At 34.4% G+C, this 26,118-nt stretch overlaps 1 protein-coding gene across 1 annotated transcript in view; it reads left to right on the top strand.

Moving 5' to 3' along the window:
• The window catches only part of EFCAB3 (EF-hand calcium binding domain 3), a 483,726-nt gene that overhangs the window by 69,019 nt on the left and 388,589 nt on the right, over nucleotides 1-26,118 (top strand). The window contains exons 17-20 of the mRNA XM_079134930.1: nucleotides 1,535-1,639; nucleotides 15,430-15,483; nucleotides 17,661-17,765; nucleotides 18,832-18,885. Coding sequence (XP_078991056.1) covers nucleotides 1,535-1,639; nucleotides 15,430-15,483; nucleotides 17,661-17,765; nucleotides 18,832-18,885 — 318 coding nt within the window. The remainder of the gene's footprint in view (nucleotides 1-1,534; nucleotides 1,640-15,429; nucleotides 15,484-17,660; nucleotides 17,766-18,831; nucleotides 18,886-26,118) is intronic.

The raw sequence follows: 26,118 nt of genomic DNA, 5'->3' as shown, positions 1-26,118 counted from the left end.
GAGCTGCTTCCTTCTGCCACACTCTTCCACCATGATGATCTGCCTCACTTAAGCCCCAGTGAATGGTGCCTGCTGTGTATGAACTAAGACCTCTGAAACGGCGAACCCTCAAACTTTTCCTTCTCTATAATTGTTCTTATCAGATCTTTTAGTCACAGCAATGAAAAAGATGACCAAAACAAGCTCTATATAAAGGAAAATTAACACCAATCCTTTATAATTTCTTCCCAAAAAATATAAGAGTAAGGAAAACTTTCTAACTCATTCTGAGACAAGCATTCTTTGAGGTCTGAAAGCAAATTCAGACAAAGCATCACACACAAAAAAAGTAGAACATTTCCAATATCCCTTATTAACACAGATGCAAAAATCACCAATAAAACAATTATGAACCACATTTAGCAGCATATTAAAAGGATTATACACCATGACCAAGAGGTATTAATTCCAGGAAAGTAAGAAATATAAGAAAATCAATGTAGCACATTAATAAAATGAAGGAAAAATTACATGATCTTCTCACTTGATGTAGGAAAAGTGACAAAATCCAACATGCTTTATGATTTAAAAAAAGGAAACTAGGACTAGAACTTCTTTAACATGACAAATGACATTTATGAAAAACCAATATCTAATATCATAGTCAATAGTAAAAGACAGGACACTTTACTCCTAACATCAGGAACTAGACAAGGATGCCTACTTTCACCAAGGTTCTTTAACATCATACTGAAAATACTAGGCAAACCAATTAGGGGAAAAAAAGCATCCAACTTGGAAAGGAAGAAGTAAAACTACCTTTGTTCACAGATAGCATGATCCTATATACAGAAAATTTCAAAAATGTACAAAAGAACTTATGGAGCTAATAAGTTCTTTTGTCAAAGTTATAGAAGTATAAGATAAACACAAAAAAAATTCACTGAGTTTCTTCACAATAGTAATGAACAATAGGAGAAGAAGTGAAGAAAATAATTCCATTTATGATAGTATACAAAGTGTATCAGTGTTCTCCAGGAAAAGAGAATATCTCTATACTTAGTACATTCATAATATACATGATATAATTATAAAACATTATGAACATACTCTGAAAATGGTTAATTTTATGTTAATAGCCCATAAAAAGTGATGAGATTCTGCTTATATTTTTAAGATTATCATAAAATCTTTACTGTAATGATAATCTTTACTCTGTGGTAATATATTAATAAATAAAGTTCCTGGCATCAAAGCTCTTTACTATTCCTGGTGATATCAATAATCAATGCTTTAGCTTAGCCCTCCTTAGAAGGCTTATAACTAAGTTAAGTTTTAAGGGAAGAGATTCTAATTCTGATTCCATGTGGGTTATTGAATGCTCTTAAGTTAAACAGTAGTTCAAATAGAAAAGTAATAATCACAAAAGTGCATTTTTTCTTTTGCCTTTATTATAGTAATGTGAAATATATCAGTTCAGATAACTTATGCAAAAATATATTTTTCATATTTTAAACTCATTTTTTTCATGTTCCATTCCTGGATGTTTCCTAAGGAGGAAGTGTGAAGGCCAATAATCTAGACACTGTCCTAAAATACCTGGGAACCAATCTCACACAAAAGGAGCAAGAAGATGTTATAGAAAGTCTGCCACCCGATGGTGAGTGTTGTTAAGTACTATATAGTGTCTTAAAGGAGCACTGTGTACTTGTACGTGAGATTTTCTATAAATAGTTTTACCTGATGTCAACAAGATCATTCTGCAAAGCTAACAATGTGAACATAAATTCTTTCCTTTATTTCTACAAGCCAAAATTATTATTTTGTTTTTGTTTTAGATATATATGACATTAGAGTGTATTTTGACATATGTGCATGGAGTATGACTTGTTCTAATTAGGATCCCAGTCTACACAGAGACATTTTTAAGTAAAGCTGGGGCCAAGTGGGACACTGTCCTCTGATGGAGGAACAGTGACCCAGAAGTAACTCAGCATGTTTATTATATAGGGTCTCATTATCAGGAAGTTAAACTACAAAATCTTTGTAAATTGTTCAAGTCTTGAAATTATCAAGAGGATTCTCTGTGCACTACAAATTTACAGAGAAATATAGAGCTATCCTTCTGTACCAGAAAACCGATTGTATTGGAATATCTGATAACTATTTGCATCAGAGCTGAGTATCAAGACTTTTCACATCCTTGCCTCTTGGCAAGGAATATTTCCCAGGATTGGCTTTTGCCTGTACTGTAGGATCAGATGATGATGGGGACTCATTCGTTCTCTACATTCAAGATCACAAAATAGAGATCCTGCAGCTGAGAAATACTCACATCTCAACTAAGTGACTGTGAATCTCACTCTACACACAGTCTACCCCACCGGAGCCATGACATTGCTCCAACTCAATGAATTGAGATAAAAGCCTCAAACCAACAACAGAAGGACCCAAGGAGGAACAACCAAAGAGGGAACTCAGGTTCCACCACTTGGCATCTATTCATATATAAAAAGTCCCAGAACAAATAAGATAATTACACACAAGAGGACACATGTAAAAAAGAAGTAGGGGAACCCGTCTCAATTGATGTATAAGTTTAAGACCTCTGAAAACATGAGAAAACAGGCAAACAAATCTCCTCCCCAGATTCACAATTCCCCAACACAGGATCCCAATACAGTGATGAAATCTCAGAGGAAGTTATAAAAACTAATTAAAATGTTCACTGAACTAAAAGAAGATCTAAGGAATAAATAATTAAGAGAGCATTTACAGGAGATGAAAGATCACTTGAATAAAGAACTAGAACAGTGAAAATAACATAACAGAAGTCCTAGAAATGAAAGATACAATCAAGTTAAAAATTCACCTGAAGCATCACTAACAGATTAGATTGCATATAAAATATAACTTCACCCCATGAAGACAAAACTTCAGGACTTCAAGACAGAGTTTATGATCTTGAGTACACAGAATACTATAAAGGGAAAAATTATAAAACATTATCAGAATATAAAAGAACTCTGGGACAGCATTAAAAGATCAAACCTGAGAGTCACTGGGATAGAAGAGAACACAGAGATACAAACTAAAGACATAAAGGACATTTTCAATGAGATAGTTATAGAAATTTTCCCATGTCAGAAATGAGACACACATTCACATACAGGAGGATTACAGGGCCCCAAATATACCTATTCAAATGAAAAACTCTTCAAGACATATCATAATAAAAATGTCATAATAAACAAAATGAGTTCAAATATTATCTTCAGTAAAACAAACAGGTTTGCAATAAGGTCTGCTAAAAATGTCTAACATAGAAAATAAGAAAAGAATATTAAAAGAGAAACATCAGGTCACATTTAGAGGTAAACCAATAAGGCTTCCTTCTGATTTCTCAATTCAGACCCTAAAATCAAGGAGGGACTTGAAAATATTCCAAGCTCTAAAAGAGAATAATACCTAGCCAAGGTTACTATACCCAGCAAAGCTCATTTTTAAATTTGAGAGGGAAATAAGAATTTTCATCATAAGAATAAACTAAAAGAACTTATGAACACCAAGCCAAGCACTAAAAAATATATTCAGAGATAAACTTCTCACAGAGGAACTAAAAAAAAAATTCTCAAAACTTCTAAAGAGAGGAAGTTCAATAGAATGATGATACACTAAATGAGAATCAAGATAGGATTAAATGCAGCATAAAAATTCAAAATAGCAGGAAACCATAAAAACATATCCATACTAACACTGAATATTAATGGTCTCAATTCTCCAATTAAAAGATACAGATAGGATCAAAGAACATGACCCAATAATATACTGTTATAAGAGACTCATAGGCAAAGACATCCATGGACTGAAGATAAAAGAATATAAAAAATATTCCATGCATGTAGACTCTCCCAAAACAAGAAGGAATAGCTATTCTCATAAGTGACAAAGCCAATTTCAAACAAAACTTAATCAGAGGAGACATGGCCACTACATTCCTGGTAAAGGGAACAATCTAACAAAAAGATATAACAATAGTAAACATTTATGCCCCAAATATCAATTTACCCAATTACATGAAAAAATACTCCATGATATTAAATCCCAGGTAGACCTCAACACGATAATACTGAGAGATTTCAACACATGCTTTTCATTAATACATAGATCGTCAAACCATGGAACCAATAAAGATATATTCAACCTAAATAACACTATAAATCAAATGGACCTAATAGACATTTACAGATATTCCACCCCCAAACAGCTGAATTTACCTTTTTCTCAGCAGCACATGGAACCTTTTTCCAAAATAGATCATATTCTAGTACACAAAGAAAATCTTAGCAAATACAAAAAAGGTTGATATAATTCAATGTATCCTATCAGACCATAATGGAATGAAACTAAAAAGCAACAGCAGGAAAAACAATAATAATAAAATAAAAAATCAGTAACACATGGTGATTAAACAAGACTCTTTTAAATGAAGAATGACTTAAAAAGGAAAGGAGAATAGAAATCAAAAAATTCTTAGAAATGAGTGAGAGCAGAGACACAACATATCAAAATCTCTGGAAATATATGAAAGCAGTTCTAAAAGGAAAAATTATAGCACTGAGCACTTACATATAAAAAAAAATCAAGAGATCCCAAAGAAATGTTTATTCTTTACCTCAAGGCCTTAGAAAAAGAACAAACTAACCCCCAAATCAGTAGAAGAAAGGAAATAATTAAGATAAGAGATGAAAAAAAATTGAAAATAAGGAAACAATACCCAGGATAAATGAAACGAAGAGTTGGTTCTTTGAAAAGATAAATAAACTTGACAAACTCTTAGCCAAACTAACCAAAAGGAAAAGAAGACCTAAATTAACAGGATTAGAACTGGAAAAGGAAATATCACTACAGACCCCTGGGAAATCCAGAGGATTACAAGAACCTATTTTGAAAATTTATACTCCAATAAACTGGAAAGTTTGGAAGACACTGACAAATTTATATGCAGATATGACCTGCCCACATTGAATCAGGAAGATATAGAAAACCTAAACAGACCAATAGCAAGTAATGAAATTGAAACAGCAATCAAAATCCTTCCAAAAAAGAAAAGCCCAGGGACCTGATGGATTCTTATCTGAGTTCTACCAGACCTTTACAGAAGAATTAACACCAGGCTTTCTCAATTATTCCATGAAATTGAAAGAGAGGGAACGCTCCCAAATACAATCTATGAAACCAGTATAATACTGATACTAAAACCAAAGACACATCCAGGAAAGAGAAGTACAGACCAAATACCCCTGATGAATACAGATGCAAAAATCCTTAATGAAAATTGCGGAGCAAGCCGGCAATTGAACCAGGCCACCTACGTCAGGGAGGTAGAACCAGGCCACCTACATTGGGGAGGTAGGTGTCGGGCAGCTATTCTGCCCAGCCAGCAGGCCAAGGACAGACGTCATAACTGAGCGACCCCCTGACCACTGCACCTAGGTTGGTGCCATCACTGGTTGGTTGCAGTAGTGGAGCAAGTTGGCAGGTGAGTATGCCGCTTGCATTGTGGAGGGAGAAGGCGGGCACCAAACCTGCCTGCCTTGCTGAGCTGGGCGGCAGGTGGCCAACCCGCCCAACCACCAGGCCAAAGACAGACACCATCACTGAACAACCCCGCCCGACCATCACGCCGAGGTTTGTCGCCATCACTGAGTTAGCCAGAGGTTTCTTTATAGGCTGGTGCAGGCAGTTTGAATTTCTCCTCAGGACATGGCCATCATCATTGGAAGGGCAACTCCCTTCCTGAGACACCTATAGGAGGCTAGAGGACCTTTGACAAGACCCAGGAGCCAAGAAGAGGAGGTATTGAGAGACTCAGGACCAACTCAGAGCCACTGGAGAATATACCCCACCTGAAGACCACCACCCACAGAAGGCCAGCTTCCTAGTGGAGCACCGCATTATCAAGTTCCTCCAAGACATCAGGCTACTGAAGGCTAAGAGGTGAGTTATTAGAAATCTACAGAGACAATATTAGTAAATAGAGGAAATCTGCAATATCCCAGAGTTTCACTATTAAAGGGGTAAATACCTGAACAATGTGAGACAACAAGGGAAGAAAATGTCCCAAACAAACCTAGATGGTATAGCAATAAAATGAACGACAGCATGGCATAAGAGATGTCAGCCGAGCTATCCCACTCCTTGGCCTATACCCAAAGGACTTAAAATCAGCATACTACAGAGATACAGCCACATCAATGTTCATAGCTGCTCAATTCACTATAGCCAGATTGTGGAACCAACCTAGATGCCCTTCAGTTGATGAATGGATAAAGAAACTGTGGCATATATATACAATGGAATATTACTCCGCCATGAAGAATGACAAAATTATGGCATTTGCAGGCAAATGGATGAAATTGGAGGATATCATGCTAAGTGAGATAAGCCAATCTCAAAAGACTAAAGGACGAATGATCTCACTGATAAGCAGATGAGGACATATAAGGGGTGTAGGAGGGGTTAATGTTAGGGTTAGGGTTAGGTTTAGGGTTAGGGATAAGGAGGGTGGTAAGAATGGAGGACGAAAGGACTGTATAGAGGGAAAAGAGGGGTGGGAGGGGAGGGGGGGAAGGGAAAAAATAACAGAATGAATCAAACAACATTGCCCTATGTAAATTTATGATTTTTAATTAAAATAAAATTTTAAAAAAGGAAAAAAAAAGAAATGTCAGAAAGGGAGTTCAGAATGTACATAATCAAAATGATCAGGGAAGCAAACAAGGAGATGAAAGAGCAAATGCAGGCACTGAATGATGAGATGAAAGGGCAAATGCAGGCATTGAATGATCGCACCAATCGACAGTTAAAAGAGCAAATACAGGAAGCAAAAGATCGTTTCAATAAAGAGTTAGAGATATTGAAAAAAAAAAACAAACAGAAATCCTTGAAATGAAGGAAACAATAAACCAAATTATAAACTCCATAGAAAGAATAACCAATAGGAGAGAACATCTGGAAGACAGAACCTCAGATATTGAAGACAAAATATTTAATCTTGAAAACAAAGTTGAACAAACAGAGAAGATGGTAAGAAATCATGAACAGAATCTACAAGAACTATGGGATATCATGAAAAGGTCAAATTTAAAAATCATCAGAATTAAGGAAGGCTTAGAGAAACAAACCAAAGGAATGAACAATCTATTCAATGAAATAATATCAGAAAATTTCCCAAATCATAAGAGTGAAATGGAAAATCAAGTACAAAAGGCTTATAGAACTCCAAATACACAAAATTACAATAGACCCACACCAAAGCACATTATAATGAAAATACCTAACATACAAAATAAAGACAGAATTTTAAAGGCCGAGAGAGAAAAGAATCAAATTACATTCAGGGGGAAACCAATACGATTATCAGCAGATTTTTCAACCAGACCCTAAAAGCTAGAAGGGCCTGGGACAACAGTTTTCAAGCCCTGAAAGAAAATGGACGCCAACCAAGAATTTTATACACAGCAAACTTACCTTCAAATTTGACGATGAAATAAAATCCTTCCATGATAAACAAAAGCTAAAAGAATTTACAAAAAGAAAGCCAGCATTACAGAACATTCTCAACAAAATATTCCATGAGGAAGAGATGAAAAACAATGATGTAAATCAGCAAAGGGAGGAGCTAGCCTAAAGGAACAACCAAATAAAGGAGAAATCAAGTCATGTCAAAAAAAAAAAAAAATGAGCCAAATGACTGGGAATACAAATCATATCCCAATAATAACCCTGAATGTTAATGGCCTAAACTCATCAATCAAAAGACATAGACTGGCAGAATGGATTAAAAAGAAAGATCCAACAATATGCTGCCTGCAAGAGACTCACCTCATAGAAAGAGATACCCACAGACTAAAGGTGAAAGGATGGGGAAAAACATACCATGCACATAGACACAGCCAAAAAGCTGGAGTATCCATCCTCATATCAGATAATGTGCACTTCAAGCCAAAGTTAGTCAGAAGGGATAAAGAAGGACATTTCATACTGCTTAAGGGAAACATAAATCAGCAAGACATAACAATCATAAATATCTATGCCCTAAACAGTGGCTCATCCATATACATCAAACAAATCATTCTCAATGCCAGAAATCAAAGAGACCACAACACAATAATACTAGGTGATTTTAACACACCTCCCTCACCACTGGACAGATCCTCCAAACAAAAATTGAACAAAGAAAACAGATCTCAAAAACACAATCAATAATTTAGACTTAATGGACGTTTATAGAATATACCATCCAACAAAGAGTGAATACATTCTTCTCAGCAGCATATGGATCCTTATCTAAAATAGACCATATTTTATACCACAAAGCTACTGTTAGCAAATACAAGAAGATAGAGATATTATCTTGTATTCTATCAGATCATAATGGATTGAAATTAGAAATAAATGAAATAGTAAAAACAGAAACTACTCCAATACCTGGAGATTAAATAATATGCTATTGTATGATGAATGGATAACAGAAGATATCAGGAAGGAAATTAAAAAATTCTTACAGATAAATGAGAACAAAGAAACAACATATCAAAATCTCTGGGACATATGAAAGCAGTTCTTAGAGGAAAATTTATTTCATGGAGCACATTCAATAAAAGAAGAACAAAATCAACAAATAAACGACCTAACACTACAGCTCAAAGCCATAGAAAAAGAAGAACAGAGCAACACCAAAAGTAGTAGAAGACAGGAAATAGTTAAAATCAGAGCCGAAATCAACGGAATTGAAACAAAAGAAACAATCAAAAAAATTGACAAAATAGTTGGTTCTTTGAAAAAATAAACAAAATTGATAAACCCTTAGCCACACTAACAAAGAGAAGAAGAGAGAAAAACCAAATTACTAAAATTCAGAATGAACAAGGAAATATCACAACAGACACAAGTGAAATACAAAACATAATTAGAAGCTATTTTGAAAATCTATACTCCAACAAAATAGAAAATCTCAAAGACATCAACAGCTTTCTAGAGACATGAATTACCTACACTGAATGAGGAGGACATACACAATTTAAATAGATCAATTTCAAGTAATGAAATAGAAGAAGTCATCAAAAGCCTACCAACAAAGAAAAGTCTGAGACCAGATGGATTCTCAGCCGAGTTCTACAAAACCATTAAAGAAGAGCTCATTCCAATACTTCTCAAAGTATTTCATGAACAAGAAGAGGAGGGAACCCTCCCAAACTCATTCTATGAAGCCAATATCACCCTGATACCTAAACCAGACAGAGACACATCAAGGAAAGAAAATTTCAGTCCAATATCCTTAATGAACATTGATGCAAAAATTCTCAACAAAATCTTAGCAAATCTCATACAAAAATATATTAAAAAGATAGTGCACCACGATCAAGTGGGTTTTATCCCAGGGATACAAGGTTGGTTCGACATCCAGAAATCAATAAATGTAATTCACCATATCAACAGACTAAAAGTTAAGAACCACATGATTATTTCAATAGATGCAGAAAAAGCCTTTGATAAAATACAGCATCCCCTCATGCTCAAAACAGTAGAGAAAATAGGGATAGTGGGAACATTCCTTAACATTGTAAAGGCCATTTATGCTAAGCCCATGGTCAATATCATTCTAAATGGTGAAAAACTGAAAGCATTCCCCCTAAAAACTGGAACAAGGCAGGGATGCCCTCTTTTACCACTTCTATTCTACATTGTCCTCAAAACTCTAGCCAGATCAATTAGACAGACCAAGGAAATTAAAGGGATACGAATAGGAAGAGAGGAACTTAAGCTGTCACTATTTGCTGATGACATGATTCTCTATTTAGAGGATCCAAAAAACTCCTCCAGAAAACTTCTAGACCTCCTCAATAAATTCAGCAAAATAGCAGGCTATAAAATCAACATGCATAAATCTAAAGCATTTTTATACATAAGTGATGAATCTTCAGAAAGAGAAATTAGGAAAACTACCCCATTCACAATAGCATCGAAAAAAATAAAATACTTGCGAGTCAATCTCACAAAAGAGGTGAAAGACCTCTACAATGAGAACTACAGAACACTAAAAGAAATTAAAGGAAACCTTAGAAGATGGAAAGATCTCCCATGTTCTTGGATTGGCAGAACTAATATTGTCAAAATGGCCATACTACCAAAAGTGCTATATAGATTCAATGCAATTCCAATTAAAATCCCAATGACGTACCTCACAGAAATAGAGCAAGCGATTATGAAATTCATCTGGAAGAATAAGAAACCCAGAATAGCTAAAGCAATCCTTAGCAGGAAGAGTGAAGCAGGGGGTATCACAATACCAGACCTTCAACTATACTACAAAGCAATAGTAACAAAAATGGCATGGTATTAGCACCAAAACAGACAGGTAGATCAGTGGTACAGAATAGAGGACATGGACACAAACCCAAAGAAATACAATTTTCTCATACTAGACAAAGGGGCCAAAATATGCAATGGAGAAAAGATAGCCTCTTCAACAAATGGTGCTGGGAGAATTGGAAATCCATATGCAGCAGAATGAAACTAACCCCTATCTCTCACCCTGCACAAAACTCAACTCACAATGGATCAAGGACCTTGAAATCAGACCAGAGACCCTGCATCTTATAGAAGAAAAAGTAGGTCCAAATGTTCAACATGTCGGCTTAGGATCAGACTTCCTTAACAGGACTCCCATAGCTCAAGAAATAAAAGCAAGAATCAATAACTGGGATAGATTCAAACTAAAAAGCTTTCTCTCAGCAAAGGAAACTATCAGCAATGCGAAGAGAGAGCCTACAGAGTGGGAGAAAATCTTTGCCACTCATACTTCAGATAGAGCACTAATTTTCAGAATATATAAAGAACTCAAAAAACTCTACACCAAGAATACAAAAAACCCAATCAACAAATGGGCTAAGGAAATGAACAGACACTTCACAGAAGAAGATCTACAAGCAATCAACAAACATATGAAAAAATGTTCAACATCTTTAATAGGAGAAATGCAAATCAAAACTACACTAAGATTCCATCTCACCCCAAATTAGAATGGCGATTATCAAGAATACAAACAACAACAGGTGTTAGCGAGGTTGTGGGGAAAAAGGTACACTCATACATTGCTGGTGGGGCTGCAAATTAGTGCAGCCACTCTGGAAAGCAGTGTGGAGATTCCTTAGAAAACTTGGAATGGAACCACCATTTGACCAGCTATCCCACTCCTTGACCTATACCCAAAAGATTTAAAATCAGCATACTACAGCCAATGTTCATAGCTGCTCAATTCACAATAGCCAGATTGTGGAACCAACATAGAGCCCCTCAACTGATGAATGGATAAAGAAACTGTGATATATATATATTATATATATATATAACATGAAATATTACTCAGCCATAAAGAAGGATAAAATTATGGCATTTGTAGGCAAATGGATGCAGTTGGAGAATATCATGCTAAGTGAGATAAGCCAATCTCAAAAAACCAAAGGACGAATGATCTTGCTGATAAGCGGATGATGACACACAATGAGGGGGTGGGAAGGCGGCAGGAATGGAGGAAGGAGGGACTCTATAGACAGATAAGAGGGGTGGGAGGGTTGGAAGGGTGGAGAAAAAAATAACAGAATGAATCAAAAACTATTACACTAGGTAAATGTATGATTGCACAAATGGTATGCCTCTACTTCATGTACAGACAGAGAAACAAGATGTATCCCATTTGTTTGCAATAAAAATGAATTTTACAAAATCCTTAATGAAATAGTAGTAAACTGTATTAAAAAACACATCAAAAGATAATACACCATGATCAAAAACAACATAATAAATGCAGAAAACTAAATATATTTCCTCTAAAAGCAAGGCAAGATTGTCCACTTCTTACTACACTGATTCAATATAGTCCTCAGTGAATAGACAGGAAAAGGAAATCAAAGGGATAGAAATAGGAAAAGAGGAAATCAAACTATCTCTGTCTGCCTATGACATGATCCTGTATCTAGAAGACCCAAAAAACTTCACCAGAAGACTTCTAGCACTTATCAATGAGTTCAGCAGAGTAGCAGGATACAAGATCAACACCCCAAAATCAATAACTTTTCTATATTCCAACAGTGATTCAACTAAGGAAGAAATCAGGAAAACCATCTCACAATAATCTAAAAAAAATAAAACTTGGGAATTATTCAAACTGAAAAGGCAGAAGAGCTCAACAATAAAAATTATAGGACATGAAGAAAGAAATTGAAGATCTCAGAACATGAAAACGCATTCCTTATTCTTAGATAGGTAGAATCAATATTTTCGAAATGGCCTTACTACCAAAAGCAATATACAGATTCAATGCAATCCCCTTCAAAATATCAATGACATTCTTTACAGAATTAGAAAAATACAATTCTTAAATTTGTTTGGAAGAATAAGAGATCCAGAATAGCCAAAGGTATACTAAGCAAGAAAAGCAAAGCAGGAGGCATCATCATACCTTATCTGAATTATCTTACAGAAGTGTAGTAACAAAAACAGCAAGGTATTGGCATCAAAATAGACATGAAGAGCAATGGAACAGAATAGAAGACACAGATAAATTCACATACCTATCTCCATTTAATATTTGCAAAAGGTTCCAAAAATATATTTTGGAGAAAAGACTGTTTTTGACATATGGTGCTGGGAAAACTGGATAGAAAAATTAAACTAGATCTCTATCTCCCACCCTGCACACAACTCAAATCAAAATGGATACAAGACTTAGGAATTAGACCAGAAGCATTGCAACTGCTAGAAAAAAAATAGAGTCCTCCCTCCATCACATAGGTTCTGGCACCAACTTCCTTAATAAGACCCCACAAAGCACAAGAAATGAAACCAAGAATTAATAAGTAGAATGGGAATCAAACTAAAAAAGCTATACAGCAAAGGAAATGATTAAGAGCACAAAGAGAGAGCCTACAGAATGAGAGAAAATCTTGACCAGCTACTCCTCTGATAGGTAATTAACATCCAGAATATATAAAGAACTCAAAAAACTTAGCACCAAAAAACGCCCACCAAAACCAAAAATAAACAAACAAAAATAACCCAATCAATAAGTGGGCAAAAGAACTAAATAGAAACTTCTCAAAAGGAGAAACACATGAGAAAAATGTTCAACATCTCTAGCAATCAGGGAAATTCAAAACTGCACTAAGATTTCATCTCACTCCAGTCAGAATGGCAATGATCAAGAATATAAACAATAATAAATTCTGGTGAGGATGTGGGGGTAAACATACATTTGTACATTGTTGGTGGGACTGCAGACTAGTGCAACCAATCTGAAAATAGTGTGGAGATTCCTCAAAAAAAATAGGGATGGAACCATATGACCCATATGACCCATCTATCCCGCTCCTTGGTATTTTCCCAAATTATCTTCAACAATAGTCATTCCATGTTTACAGTAGCACCATTCACAGTAGCTAAACTATGGAATCAACCCAGATGTCCATCAATAAATGAATGTATTAAGAATTGTGATCACGCACACACACACACACACACACACACACACACACACACAAAATGGAGTTCTACTCTGTCATAAAAAAGTATGAAATTATGGCATTTTCCGGTAAATGGATGGAAATGGGGCGTCTCATGCTGAGTGAACTAAACCAATCTCAAAAACTCAAATTTCAAATGTTTTTTCTCATACAGAAGCTACAGTAAAATAAAGGAAAGGGGGAGGGGAGAATAGGAGAACACAAAGGGAAGAAGATCCATAATGTAGAAGGAGGTTGAGAGGCAGAGTGGAAGGATGGGAAAGGGGAGGCACTGCAGAACGAATTCTTGTTCTTTGTTTTAGTATCAGAGATTGACCCAAGGATGCCACTGAGCTACACCCCCAGCCCTATTTATTTTTTATTCTGAGACAGAGTCTCACTAAGTTTCCTAGGGCCTTGCTGATTTGCTGAGGCTGGTTTTGAACTTGTGATGCTCGTGCCTTAGGCTCTTGAGCTGCTGGGATTAAAGTTGTACACCACCATGCCCAGCTAAGAATGAATTCTTAGTAAGTCATATTATATGCACATATAAATATGCCACAGGAAATTTAACCTTTATGCATCAATAAAAAGAACCCATCAAATATAAATAAACATATGAGCAAACAGAAGTCTAATAGAGTAGAGGAAGGAGAAGGAGAGAGGGGAGGGAGGATTGGAGGGCAAAGAGGGAAGACATATTGGTAGGTCATGAATTGAAATTGAATTTAATGCATGTATGAGTTTGTCAGAATGAACCTGACTACTAAGAATATATAAATATAAAGCTCTCTATATAACTACAGTGCCCAACTATATAAATATAAAGCTCTAATTAAAAAAGAGGAATCTCAAGTATATGCTGAACTCCCCACCCCCACCACCACTCCAGTTGAGTAATATACAACCAGAGGGCTCCAAATCTACTAGTATGTTGTCAAACCAGAAGTACTGTTTTCTAGTCATTTTCATGTAGTCTTCTGTTTTCCAAGAAGGTAATGGCAGAAATCATATTCACTTTGTAATGACCAGTCCCATAGTGGCCAATTTCAGTGACACACTGAAAGGATTCATACTCAATACAGAGGTATAAACTTGGCCATCTTCCTATTGTTTTTTTCCCTTAAAATTCCCCCTAGAACCATTTTTCATCCTTATGCCCAATGAGACAAAATATTTTCCTTCAGTTCACTGTTTCCTTTAATTTATTAACTTCTTTTATAATTAAGAGTGTCGTACAAAGTCTTTGTGAAGTTCTACATGAAGGGAGCAAATCTATACATTCAATTCATCACTGTAGGATCTTGATTAACCCATTACCTCTCAATGAACTGTTGAGTCTTATTTGTACTTATTGTGTTGCTACAAGGCTTTTAAGTAATGGAAACTATTTAAAATATCTACTCCTCCCTTCTTTCAAGGTGAGAGAGAAATACATATCTATTTTGATACCCAAATGCAATGTTAAGAGAAAAAGCAGATCACAAATTTATGTGAGCAGCAATTCCAAGGTAATTCTGACAATTAAAGGAAAGGTAGTCTCATTGTACTCATCAAAAACCTGTATCTGACAAATGTGGCTAGACCAGTGCTGAAAAGTTGCTATAGGATCACTAGAATTTTTCGCTATAAGATAGAAAGGCAATCTACAAATTCAAGAGGTACTTTCAAGATCATTTTTTTAAAAGGAACAAAGACCCTCCCCTAGCTAATATGTATATATTTGTATTTTTATATTTATGTATATTTGTTTATATTCTTATAGTTGTCATATAAAATGGCTGAACTAATGGATTTTGGTTGGTCTCTTCTTTCCCTATATACCTCTGTGTTTTTTGATTTATATGTGACTGGTATTTTTGCCTAATTTTGAATATTTTTGTAGCTAATGGAAAAATTGAACTCAAGAAATTGATAGATGCAGTGGCAGAAATTACAGGTAAGTGAAGAATTAATGTGAATCTATATTTTTTAATTATTTGCACTGCTAGGATTTTTTTTTTATTATTTGTATTGCTAAGAGTTGAGCCCAGAGTCTTGTGTACGCTAAGCAAGTGCTTTACCACTGAGCTATATCCCCAGCCCCTAAATTATATTATAATGCTCTATTTCAACTCTCACTTTATTACCCTTTTGTTCTACTCTTTCATCATTTATCATTTTGTTCTTCAATTTTATCATTTCAATTTAGGAAATATTTCTGTTTAGTTGCCTAGGATACTGACTGGTGAACTACAAACAACTCTTAGACCAAATAATGTGATTTTTTTAGAAAATAATTTTTTTGGAAAACAGTCATTCCATTAGTTCATATATTGCTTATTGCTGCATTAACACTGCAGTGGCAGAGATGAGTAGTAACAGATTATATGTCCTACCAAGTCTAAAATATTTACTATCTTTTACTGGCTTTTACAAAGTTTGCTGAAATCCTACCTTGAGTTTAATTTTAGGTAGGTAACCCATTCTTCTCTAAAAAATTATGGCTTACCACTGGGGCAAATTAATTTTAATTATTTTTAACAGCCTCTTTTACTCTGAGTAATCCTTGTTTACATGATAAATTATATGAACATTCTAACTTTAGATTTTCTACACTTAATATACTTCGGTACAATGCCTTGATAGAAAATTCTTTATTCTCTGAAATATAATCAGTATGCATAACCTGAACATCCCAAAGAGAAATTATCTTACTGCAGTCCTAGCTACCCGATACACTACTAGGCAAGTCAGCCTAGAGATCATAGAACAGAATGACTCAAAGTGCCAGGTAAAATTTTCTAAACACACAGTGTATAAAATCATTTTAAACACATAGCAGGAAGTGAGAGAGAAAAATGGTATACATTAACATGTAGTTGCAGGGTACATGAAAGGACCATAATACCTAAATCTAGGATATGCAATGTACTAAAAATCCTGAGACTCTTTCTGCTGCATCAGTCTTCCCTTATGGTGATAAAGTGCAAGGAACAGAGTTCAAGTTCAAATAAGTGGGCCCACAGAAGAACATTATTCTGACCAATGATATAAATTTGCTCTTTCAGTGAAGCACTGGGCCAAGTGTTCCCGGCAAACAGATGGTTGCCAGCAAGGCTGCTAACAGGCCATAGGTTTTGTGTTTCTTCAGCAGAGGACACATGAGGCCAAAGCATTTGTCACCAGTAGGTGACCAAATTAAAGTCATTTGAATCATGAGTCTCATGAATGTTTACTATATCCTGAATATTTAGTGCCTCAGACAAATTTAGTGTATCCTAAGTATTTAGAGCCTCTTACATATTTAGTTTAACAGAAATACTTGGAGAAGAACTGTCTCATGCATATATAATACCTTATGAATATTAGTTATTACTTGGTCCTTCCTTCCCTTTCTATCACATATATTCTACTTAAAAACTATTAATCTGAGCCAGGTGCGATGGTGCATGCCTGTAATCCCAGTGGCTCAGGAGGCTGAGGCAGGAGGATTTTGAGTTCAAAGCCAGCCTCAGCAATGGCAAGGCACTAAGCAACTCAGTGAGACCAGCTCTAAATAAAATACAAAATAGGACTAGGGATGTGGCTCATTGATCAAGTTCAATCGCCAGTATAAACAACAACAACAACAAAAATAAATAAATAAATAAATGAACCCCCAACTATTCATCTGTATTGAACACATCACAAAATGTTTAACATGTCTTACGAAATAGAAACTTGAACTACTATACTTACTTAACTTCTTAATATAATTAAATAACAAAGCAAATGCACTTTACACTGTATTAACACATTAAGTAATCAAGTAAAACTAAAGATAACAGCACTTATAATTAGGGGAATAACAGAGATACTGAATTTGGATCCACTATCTTATGTTATCTTAAATAACTTAGACTCTCCAAAACAACATATATCTTGTCACTTTACCCCATAATTACAAATACTATATTTTTAGGATTAAGGGACAATTCCAGTTCCCTGATGACTGATGATACAGAAGTCTCAGGCTACTTTGTTTATAACACCTGTCAAAGCTGCTGATTAATAGATACTTGATTTTTTTCATGCTTAGGAGATTTTAGGTCATATTTGAAATTCTCATCTGCATACAATTTCTTTCTTTTGAAGGAGGAGAAGTTAATGTCAGTGATATAAAAAATATTCTGGGAAAAATGGAGATAAAACTTACAGATAAAGAATGCTTGGAACTAGAGAAAAATCTTCCAATTAATGGTAAGGGTTTAAAATAAAAATGTAACCTTTAAGGAATTTAGAGTTTTGATTATTTTTTAAGAACTTCCATAACTACTTACATTTGATACCTAGAAAAGATAGATAGTTAGAAGAAATCATGCAGTCCTACCTTAAGAAGAAATGCCATTCTCCAGTAAATGGGTGGATCTGGAGACCATCATGCTAAGTGAAATAAGTCAATCCCAAAAAACCAAAGGTTGAATGTTCTTTCTGATACGTGTATGTTAACACAACAAGGTAGTGGGGGGAGAATAGAAATTCAGTGAATTAGACAAAGGAATAAAAAGGAAGAGGGACTAGGAATAGGAAAGACAGTGGAAAGAACCTGACCTAACTTTCCTAGGTACATGTATGAATATACCAGAGGAAATCTCAACATCACATACATCCACAAGACGGGGCTCCTAACTAGAATAAGATTTCCTCCATGTTTGTATAAATATGTCAAAACAGGCTCTATAATGTCATGTATAACTAAAAAGAACAAATAAAAAAAGAAGAAATGCCAGTCATGTTATTTCATTTGTAGAATCATCTGCCTCTTCAGTTACTCATCTGATATTATGAAAAGGAAATGTCTATTCTTACTTTTGATTCCAGGCAGAAGTTGTCCTCAAAACTATGTTGGAATATATGGGAAAGTAATTAGTTGAGAATGTACTAAAAGGGGAAAAATGAAGAAATTAAAGAGAAGATAGGGAGAATGACAATGTGTGTGTTCAGCGTAATAGAGTGCTTGCAATATCTTCCTCAGGAATCAGGGAGTCATATTCATTACTTTCTCTACTTTGTATTGTTTTTTTTTATTTGAAAATCAGTTAGACATTTTCTGGGACAAATTATGATGTTTGTCTTTCTTAATCATGTCAACAAGAGTTTCCTTTTAAACCTCTACTTAAAATGAACTTGAAATTAAAAAATTACAAAAGATGTGAAAAAATACATTTTTATGAATGTTGGTAGACAAATTAAGGAAGTTTAAGGAAGGCAATACCAAAGCCTTCCTTACTCTCATTGGTGTGGCCTACTTTGTGTCTTCTTATAGCTGATGGAACGGTGTACCAGAACAGGTTGATGGATGCTGTGAATACCCTTAAAGGTAAGTGAGAATATGAAAAGGTAGATACACCTGAAATAAATGTTTTGTATTCTTTACATTTAGAATGCTGCAACTGTGTGTGTATGTGTGTATGTGTGTAACTATATCAATGTTTTACGAAGATCTTTTTTGTATATATTTTACCAAATGGTCTCCTATACCATTCCTTAACTTTGAGATTTAAGTGAATCACATAAAGCTAGGACACTTGAATGACTGTATCCCTAATGAAATGGTGAACTAGAAACCTCACATTAACTCAAGTAGATGAAAAGAAAATTTATCTGTATAGCTTGGAGTCTGAGTTCACTGAGGAAAGGTCTTCTCTGAAAATTTATATTGATGACCTGATAAAGTGGTACATGCCTGTAATCCCAGTGACTTAGGAAGCTGAGGCAGGAGGATCCCAAGTTCAAGGTCAGCCTCAGTAACTTTGTGGGACCCTGTTTTAAAGTGAAAAAATTAAAAAGGACAGGGGGTATAGCACAGTGATAGAATGCCCAGTGCCACACACACACACACACAAAAAAAAAAAAAAAAAAAAAAAAGAAAAGAAAAGAAAATTCATGTCTATGAACTGATATTTAGATAGGTTCTAGTTATGTTTACACTTCTTAGATGACCAATGAACCCAAAAGTCCAAAAATTATCAGAAGTTATTATCAGCATTATAATCACCCTTGTCTTCAAGGAATTCACCTTCCTAATCTGGTCAAAAAAAAAAAGTTACTTTTAAGACTCTTATAATGAATTTGGAATTAAAAATTACAAAAAATGTGGGGATAAAACCTCTTTAGTGAATATTGGTAGACATGATGAGCAAAGTAATAATTTATGCTGTCTTCATATTATTTAAATACTACTTAAAGATTATACCGAATAAGCATGCTTTAAATAATTAAATACATAAAGAATAGTGGAAATAATTATATCATGAAGAAAAGTACCACTCCTCAAAAAATTTGCATAGAGAAATTTTTAAACCTAGTCATCTTTTAAAAACTTAAAATAGTAGCAGTTTTATATTTCTGTGCATCTGTTAACATAACATGAAAATGTGTGTACATGGAAAATAGAAAAAAATAATCATTTTAGGGAATTCTAATATAACTTTCTCGGTAATAGAGCAAGAACCAGTAAAAAATTAGTAAATATAATGAAGATTTGAGCATCGTTATTAACAATCTTGAACTAATATGCTCATTTAGAATCTGTACCCTTTTTTATACTAAGAGAATAAAGATTTTTATTAAGCATTATAAGTTGCATTCAATAGCCTCTGGATACAGCATACCACAATCTATTGACAGCTAATCAGATCCAACAGCAGTCCATTCTTCACAATCCATGAGTTAGGGCAGAACTTCCTTCAACTTACAGCAAGATCCTGCTTAGCTCTTGTGGGCAGTGGTTGGGGAATTACATCTCATTTCTGATCATTAATGTGATGAAGATCATCAGAAGTTTATGAAAATGCTAAGGAGTAGAATCTGTACCTATTTACTACAGAGTATATACTTTTCAATCATGCAGTTGAATATATACTGAGTTATAAAAAGGGGTAATCATATGATTTATTGGTTAAACTTTTGAGAATGAATGGAAGTCACTGTTAATAGTCATACCAGAGAAAGAGGCATCCACTGGTAAACGGAGATATTAGTTTGAGGCAAAATAGGCCTATGGTTCTCCATAAAGCAAGTATGAACAATTCCAAAAGATTTAAATCAAATGGGGTGAATTATCTTACCAAAGTAAGTTTGGAAATTAACAAATATACTTTTGAAGGTAACCAATGTGTCAAGAAGAGATTATAACCAAAGTAGAAGATATTTTGACCCAAATGATAGTAAAATAGTGCATAATAAAATTCCTGCATGAAGGAGAAAGATACCATCTTATGTGAATATATTGTAAAGTAAGGAAGTCTGAAAATGAGTAATCTACCTCAGTCAATAAATTTGAAAAAAAAAAAAAAAACCTTAAGACTAAATCCAAATATAGAAGAATAATGAAAATTTTAAAGAGGATAACTTCATTTAATAGAAAACCAAGTAGAATAAAGAGTATCAACAAGGCCCATGTTGATTTTTTTGTAAAGATCAATGAAAGTGACATATTCTACAGTGACTCACAGAAAGAAAGAAGACATGAAACTTTATTTTCAGGTACAAAAGAGAGTATGACCACAGAATCATCAGATATTTGAAAATATAATAAGATTATGAAAACTTGGATACCAACACACTTGAAAATTTACAAAGTTGATTTTAAACCAAGAATACTTGAATAATGAATAGTAAGAATACTGAATAGTAAGAATAATGAATAAATAAGATAATTTTGTATAATGTTAGAAAATATATTTAAATTGCCACATTAACAGAATAAAATTGAGAAAGAATCTTGTAAAGTACACCTACTTATGACTTCTTAAAAATTCTTAGCAAACTAAGAATAAAGGGGAACTATTTTATCTGAAAAAGGACATCTATCCCTCCCCTCAAAAGAAAATATATATACTGAAATATTTAATATTTTTCTTTAAATTTGGGGAAGAAATAGTATTCTATCACCATTACCTGGAATTGCTGCTTAATAAGACAGTTTAACTAGACAAGAAAGAGAAACATAAGGTGTAATTATTAAAAATAATAGCCACAGTTTTCCAAATGCATAATAATCAATTATAAGCCTATATGTTAGCAGAAAAATGAAAACTTTAATTTTAAAAATGTATCACGTATCTAGATTTTCTTTAATTTTCCTCAACTATTTTATAGTTTTCAGAGTAGAGTTCATAAAGATTTCATAAGATTTACTTGTCGTTGTTCGATGAATTGATCTCATTGAAAAACACATTTAAAATGTCACATTCTATGAAATTTCAGATTTCATGATTGGTATATAGAAAAACAACTGATATTGGTATATCAGCCTTGATTTCTGGGACCTTAATAAATTTATTAGCTTGAAAAGTTTTCTTTGTAGATTCCATAGTGTTTTCTCCACTAACAATTTGTCAAAATTCTACACTAATTTATGCTTTTAAAACTTCACAGCAAACTACTATTGAAATCCAGCTGACTTAGGGGATCTTTGTTGTTTGATAACACCTTCAGCTAACAGCATGTTTAAAGGCAAAACATTCTAAGATCAGGAACAACACAGAGATGTGCACTCTTGTTATTTCTATCCAGTGTTTTACTAGAAGAGGACAATAAAGCAGTTCAAAATCATTACCTTAAGCAGACAAGAACCAGACATGAAAGAATATTTCCTGTATGCCATCAGTTTTATGAAACCCGAGAATAGGCAAAACTAATTCAGGATGATAGATATCAACAAATGGTTAATTCTGAGGTAATGAGCTGGTTGAATGAGAAAGGGCATGTGGAACCTTTCTTGACTGATGGAAAGATTTAATTTCTGGCTTTAAGCAAAACACATGGGAGTATTCAGATATCAAAATTCACTGAACACTTAATTCATCTGTGCAGTTTAATGCTTGTAAGTGATACCTCAATGACAAAAAAATTTAAGTATTTTTAAATGCCTAAATTGTATGGATTTTTGAAAATAACATTTGGCATACAAGGTATATAATTCAGATTTAAAACGTTCTAAAATCTTTGCATTATTTTGGTAGAGTAGGATCTATAAAATAACTTCAGACTTTACTATGTTTAACAAAGGATAAGCAATAAAAACTAAAAGGTAGTGTAGAACTATCAAGCTGGGAAAATAAGGAAGTACAATGAAGAAGAAAACTCAGTTAATACAGAGAGAGAAAGACAGGAGAAAGAGACTGTAGAAAGGAGCCCAGCTAGAACAAAACAAGGGGCATAAAAACGAATGTTAGTATCCACAATTGGCGTAAAATGTAGTAATTGCTCCTGTTGATAACAATAAAGATTGCCAGACTGTGTAAAAAATATCTAGGTATAAGTTTGTAAAATAAGACATACCTAAACATAAGGATACAGAAAAGTTAAAATTAAGTAGCAGGAAAAGATATGCTAACAGGATAAGAGAGGATTTTCTACATAGACAATGATATCATCTACATGGAAAGACATTTTACTTTGTTCTTTCCAATATTGATGCCTCATATTCATTCTTTTTTTTTTTTTTTTGCTTTCTGCAATGTTATTTATTTTTATTTTTTAAATTTATTTTTTTATTTTTACAGACTGCATTTCGATTCATTGTACACAAATGGGATACAACTCTTCATATCTGTGGTTGTACACCATATAGATTCATACCATTCATGTGATCATACATGTACATGGAATAATGATGTCTGTCTCATTCCACAATCTTTCATACTTCCACCCCCTCCTCCCTCTCATTTCCCTCTAAGTAATCTAAAGTTCTTCCTTTCTTCTCTTATCCCCACCCCCCCACCCCCATTATGTATCATCACCCACTTAACAGGGAAAACATTTGGCCTTTGGGTTTTGGGCTTGGCTTATTTCACTTAGCATGATATTCTCCAATTCCATCCATTTATCTGCAAATGCCATAATATTATTCTTCTTTATGGCTGAATAATATTCCATTGTGTATATATACCATAGTTTCTTCATCCATTCATCTGTTGAAGGGAATCTAGGTTGGTTCCATAATCTAGCTATTATGAATTGAGCAGCTATAAACATTGATGTGGCTGTGTTATTATAGTATGCTAATTTTAAGTCCTTTGGGTATAAACTGAGGAGTCGGATAGCTGGTTCAAAAGGTAGGTCCATTCCAAGTTTTCTGAGAAATCTTCACACTGCTTTCCAGAGTGGCTACACCAATTTGCAACTCAATCAGCAATGTAAAAGTGTACCTTTTCCCTCCACATCCATGCCAACATCTATTATTGTTTGTGTTCTTGATAATAGTCATTCTAATTGGAGTAAGATGAAATCTTAGAGTTGTTTTAATTTGCATTTCTCTAATTACTAGAGATGTTGAACACTTTTTCATATATTTATTAATCTGCCTGCATATCTTCTTTTGTAAAATTTCTGTCCAGTTCCTTGTCCCATTTATTTATTGGGTTCTTTGTGTTTTGGGTGTAAGGTTTTATAAGTTCTTTTTAAATTTTGGAGATTGGTACTCTATCTGAAGTGCATGTGGAAAAGATTTTCTCCCACTCTGTAGGGTCTCTCTTCACATTCTTGATTGTATCCTCTGCTGAGAAAAAGCTTTTTAGATTGAATCCATCCCATTTGTTGATTCTTACTTTGATTTCTTATGCTCAGAAATTCTGGTCCTAAGCCAACATGATGAAGATTCTGGCCTACATTTTTTTTAAAATTTATTTTTATTGTAAACAAATGGGATACATATTGTTTCTGTTTGTACATGGAGTAACAGCATACCATTTGTGTAATCATACATTTACATAGAGTAATGATGTTTGATTCATTCTGTTATTTTTTCCTTCCCCTCACCCCTCCCACCCCTCTTTTCCCTCTATACAGTCCTTCCTTCCTCCATTCTTGCCCCCCTCCCACCCCCCCATTATGTGTCATCATCCGCTTATCAGCAAGATCATTTGTCATTTGTTTTTTTGAGATTGTCTTATTTCACTTAGCATGATGTTCTCCAATTTCATCCATTTGCCTGCAAATGCCATAATTTTATTATTCTTTATAGCTGAGTAATATTCCATTGTATATATATATACCACAGTTTCTTTATCCATTCATCAATTGAAGGACATCTAGGTTGGTTCCACAGTCTAGCTATTGTGAATTGAGAAGCTATGCACATTGATGTGGCTGTATCTCTGTAGTATGCTGATTTTAAGTCCTTTGAGTATAGGCCAAGGAGTAGGATAGCTGGGTCAAATGGTGGGTCCATTCCAAGTTTTCTGAGGAATCTCCACACTGCTTTCCAGAGTGGCTGCACTAATTTGCAGTCCCACCAGCAATGTATGAGTGTACCTTTCTCCCCACATCCTCTCCAACACCTTATTGTTGTTTGTATTCTTGATGATCGCCATTCTAATTGGGGTGAGATGGAATCTTAGTGTAGTTTTATTTGCATTTCTCTTATTACTAAGGATGGTGAACATTTTTTCATATGTTTGTTGATTGCTTGTAGTCTGGCCTACTTTTTCTTCTATAAGATGCAAGGTATCTGGTCTAATTCCTAGGTCCTTCTTCCATTTTGAGTTGAGTTTTGTGCAGGGTGAGAGATAGAGGTTTAATTTCATTTTACTACATATAGATTTCCAGTTTTGCCAGCACCATTTGTTGAACAGGCTATCTTTTCTCCATTGCATATTTTTGACTCTTTTGTCTAATATGAGGTAAATGTATTTATGTGGTTTTGTCTCTGGGTCTTCTGTTCTGTACCATTGGTCTACCTGTCTATTTTGGTGCCAGTACCATGCCATTATTGTGACTATCGCTCTGTCGCATGGTTCAAGGTGATACCTCCTGCTTCACTCTTTCTGCTCAAGATTGCTTTGGCTCTTCTGGGTCTTTTATGCTTCCAGATGAATTTCATGATTGTTTTTCTAGTTCCATGAAGAATATCATTGGATTTTTAATAGGAATTGCATTGAATCTGTATAAAACTTTTGGTAGTATGGCCATTTTGACAATATTAATCTGCCTACCCAAGAACATGTGAGATCTTTCCATCTTCCAAGGTCTTCTTCAATTTCTTTCTCTAGTGTTCTGTAGTTTTCATTGTAGAGTCTTTCACCTCTTTTGTTAGATTAATTCCAAGCTTTTTTTTTTTTTGAGGTTCTTGTGAATGGAGTGGTTTTCCTAATTTCTCTTTCAGAGGATATATCACTTATGTATAGAAATGCATTAGATTTATGCATATTGATTTTATATCTTGCTATTTTGCTGAATTCATTTATCAGTTCTAGAAGTTTTCTGGTGGAGTTCTTTGGATCCTCTAAATATAGAACCATGTCTTCGGCAAATAGTGACAGCTTGAGTTCTTCTTTTCCTATTCGTATTCCTTTAATTTCTTTAGTCTGTCTAATTGCTCTGGCTAGTGTTTCAAGGACAGTGTAGAACAGAAGTGGTAAAAGAGGACATCCCTGTCTTGTTCCTGTTTTTAGAGTAATGCTTTCAGTTTTTCTCCATTTAGAATGATGTTGACCTTGGACTTAGCCTAGATAGCCTTTACAGTGTTGAGGTGTGTTCCCACTATCCCTATTTTCTCTAGTGTTTTGAGCATGAAGGGATGCTGTATTTTATCAAATGCTTTTTC

This window comes from Sciurus vulgaris (genome assembly GCF_902686455.1).
Source record: "Sciurus vulgaris genome assembly, chromosome: 3".
Lineage (NCBI taxonomy): Eukaryota > Metazoa > Chordata > Mammalia > Rodentia > Sciuridae > Sciurus > Sciurus vulgaris.
Note: the sequence above shows the minus strand (reverse complement) of the source record. Positions and strands in the feature narration are given on the sequence as shown.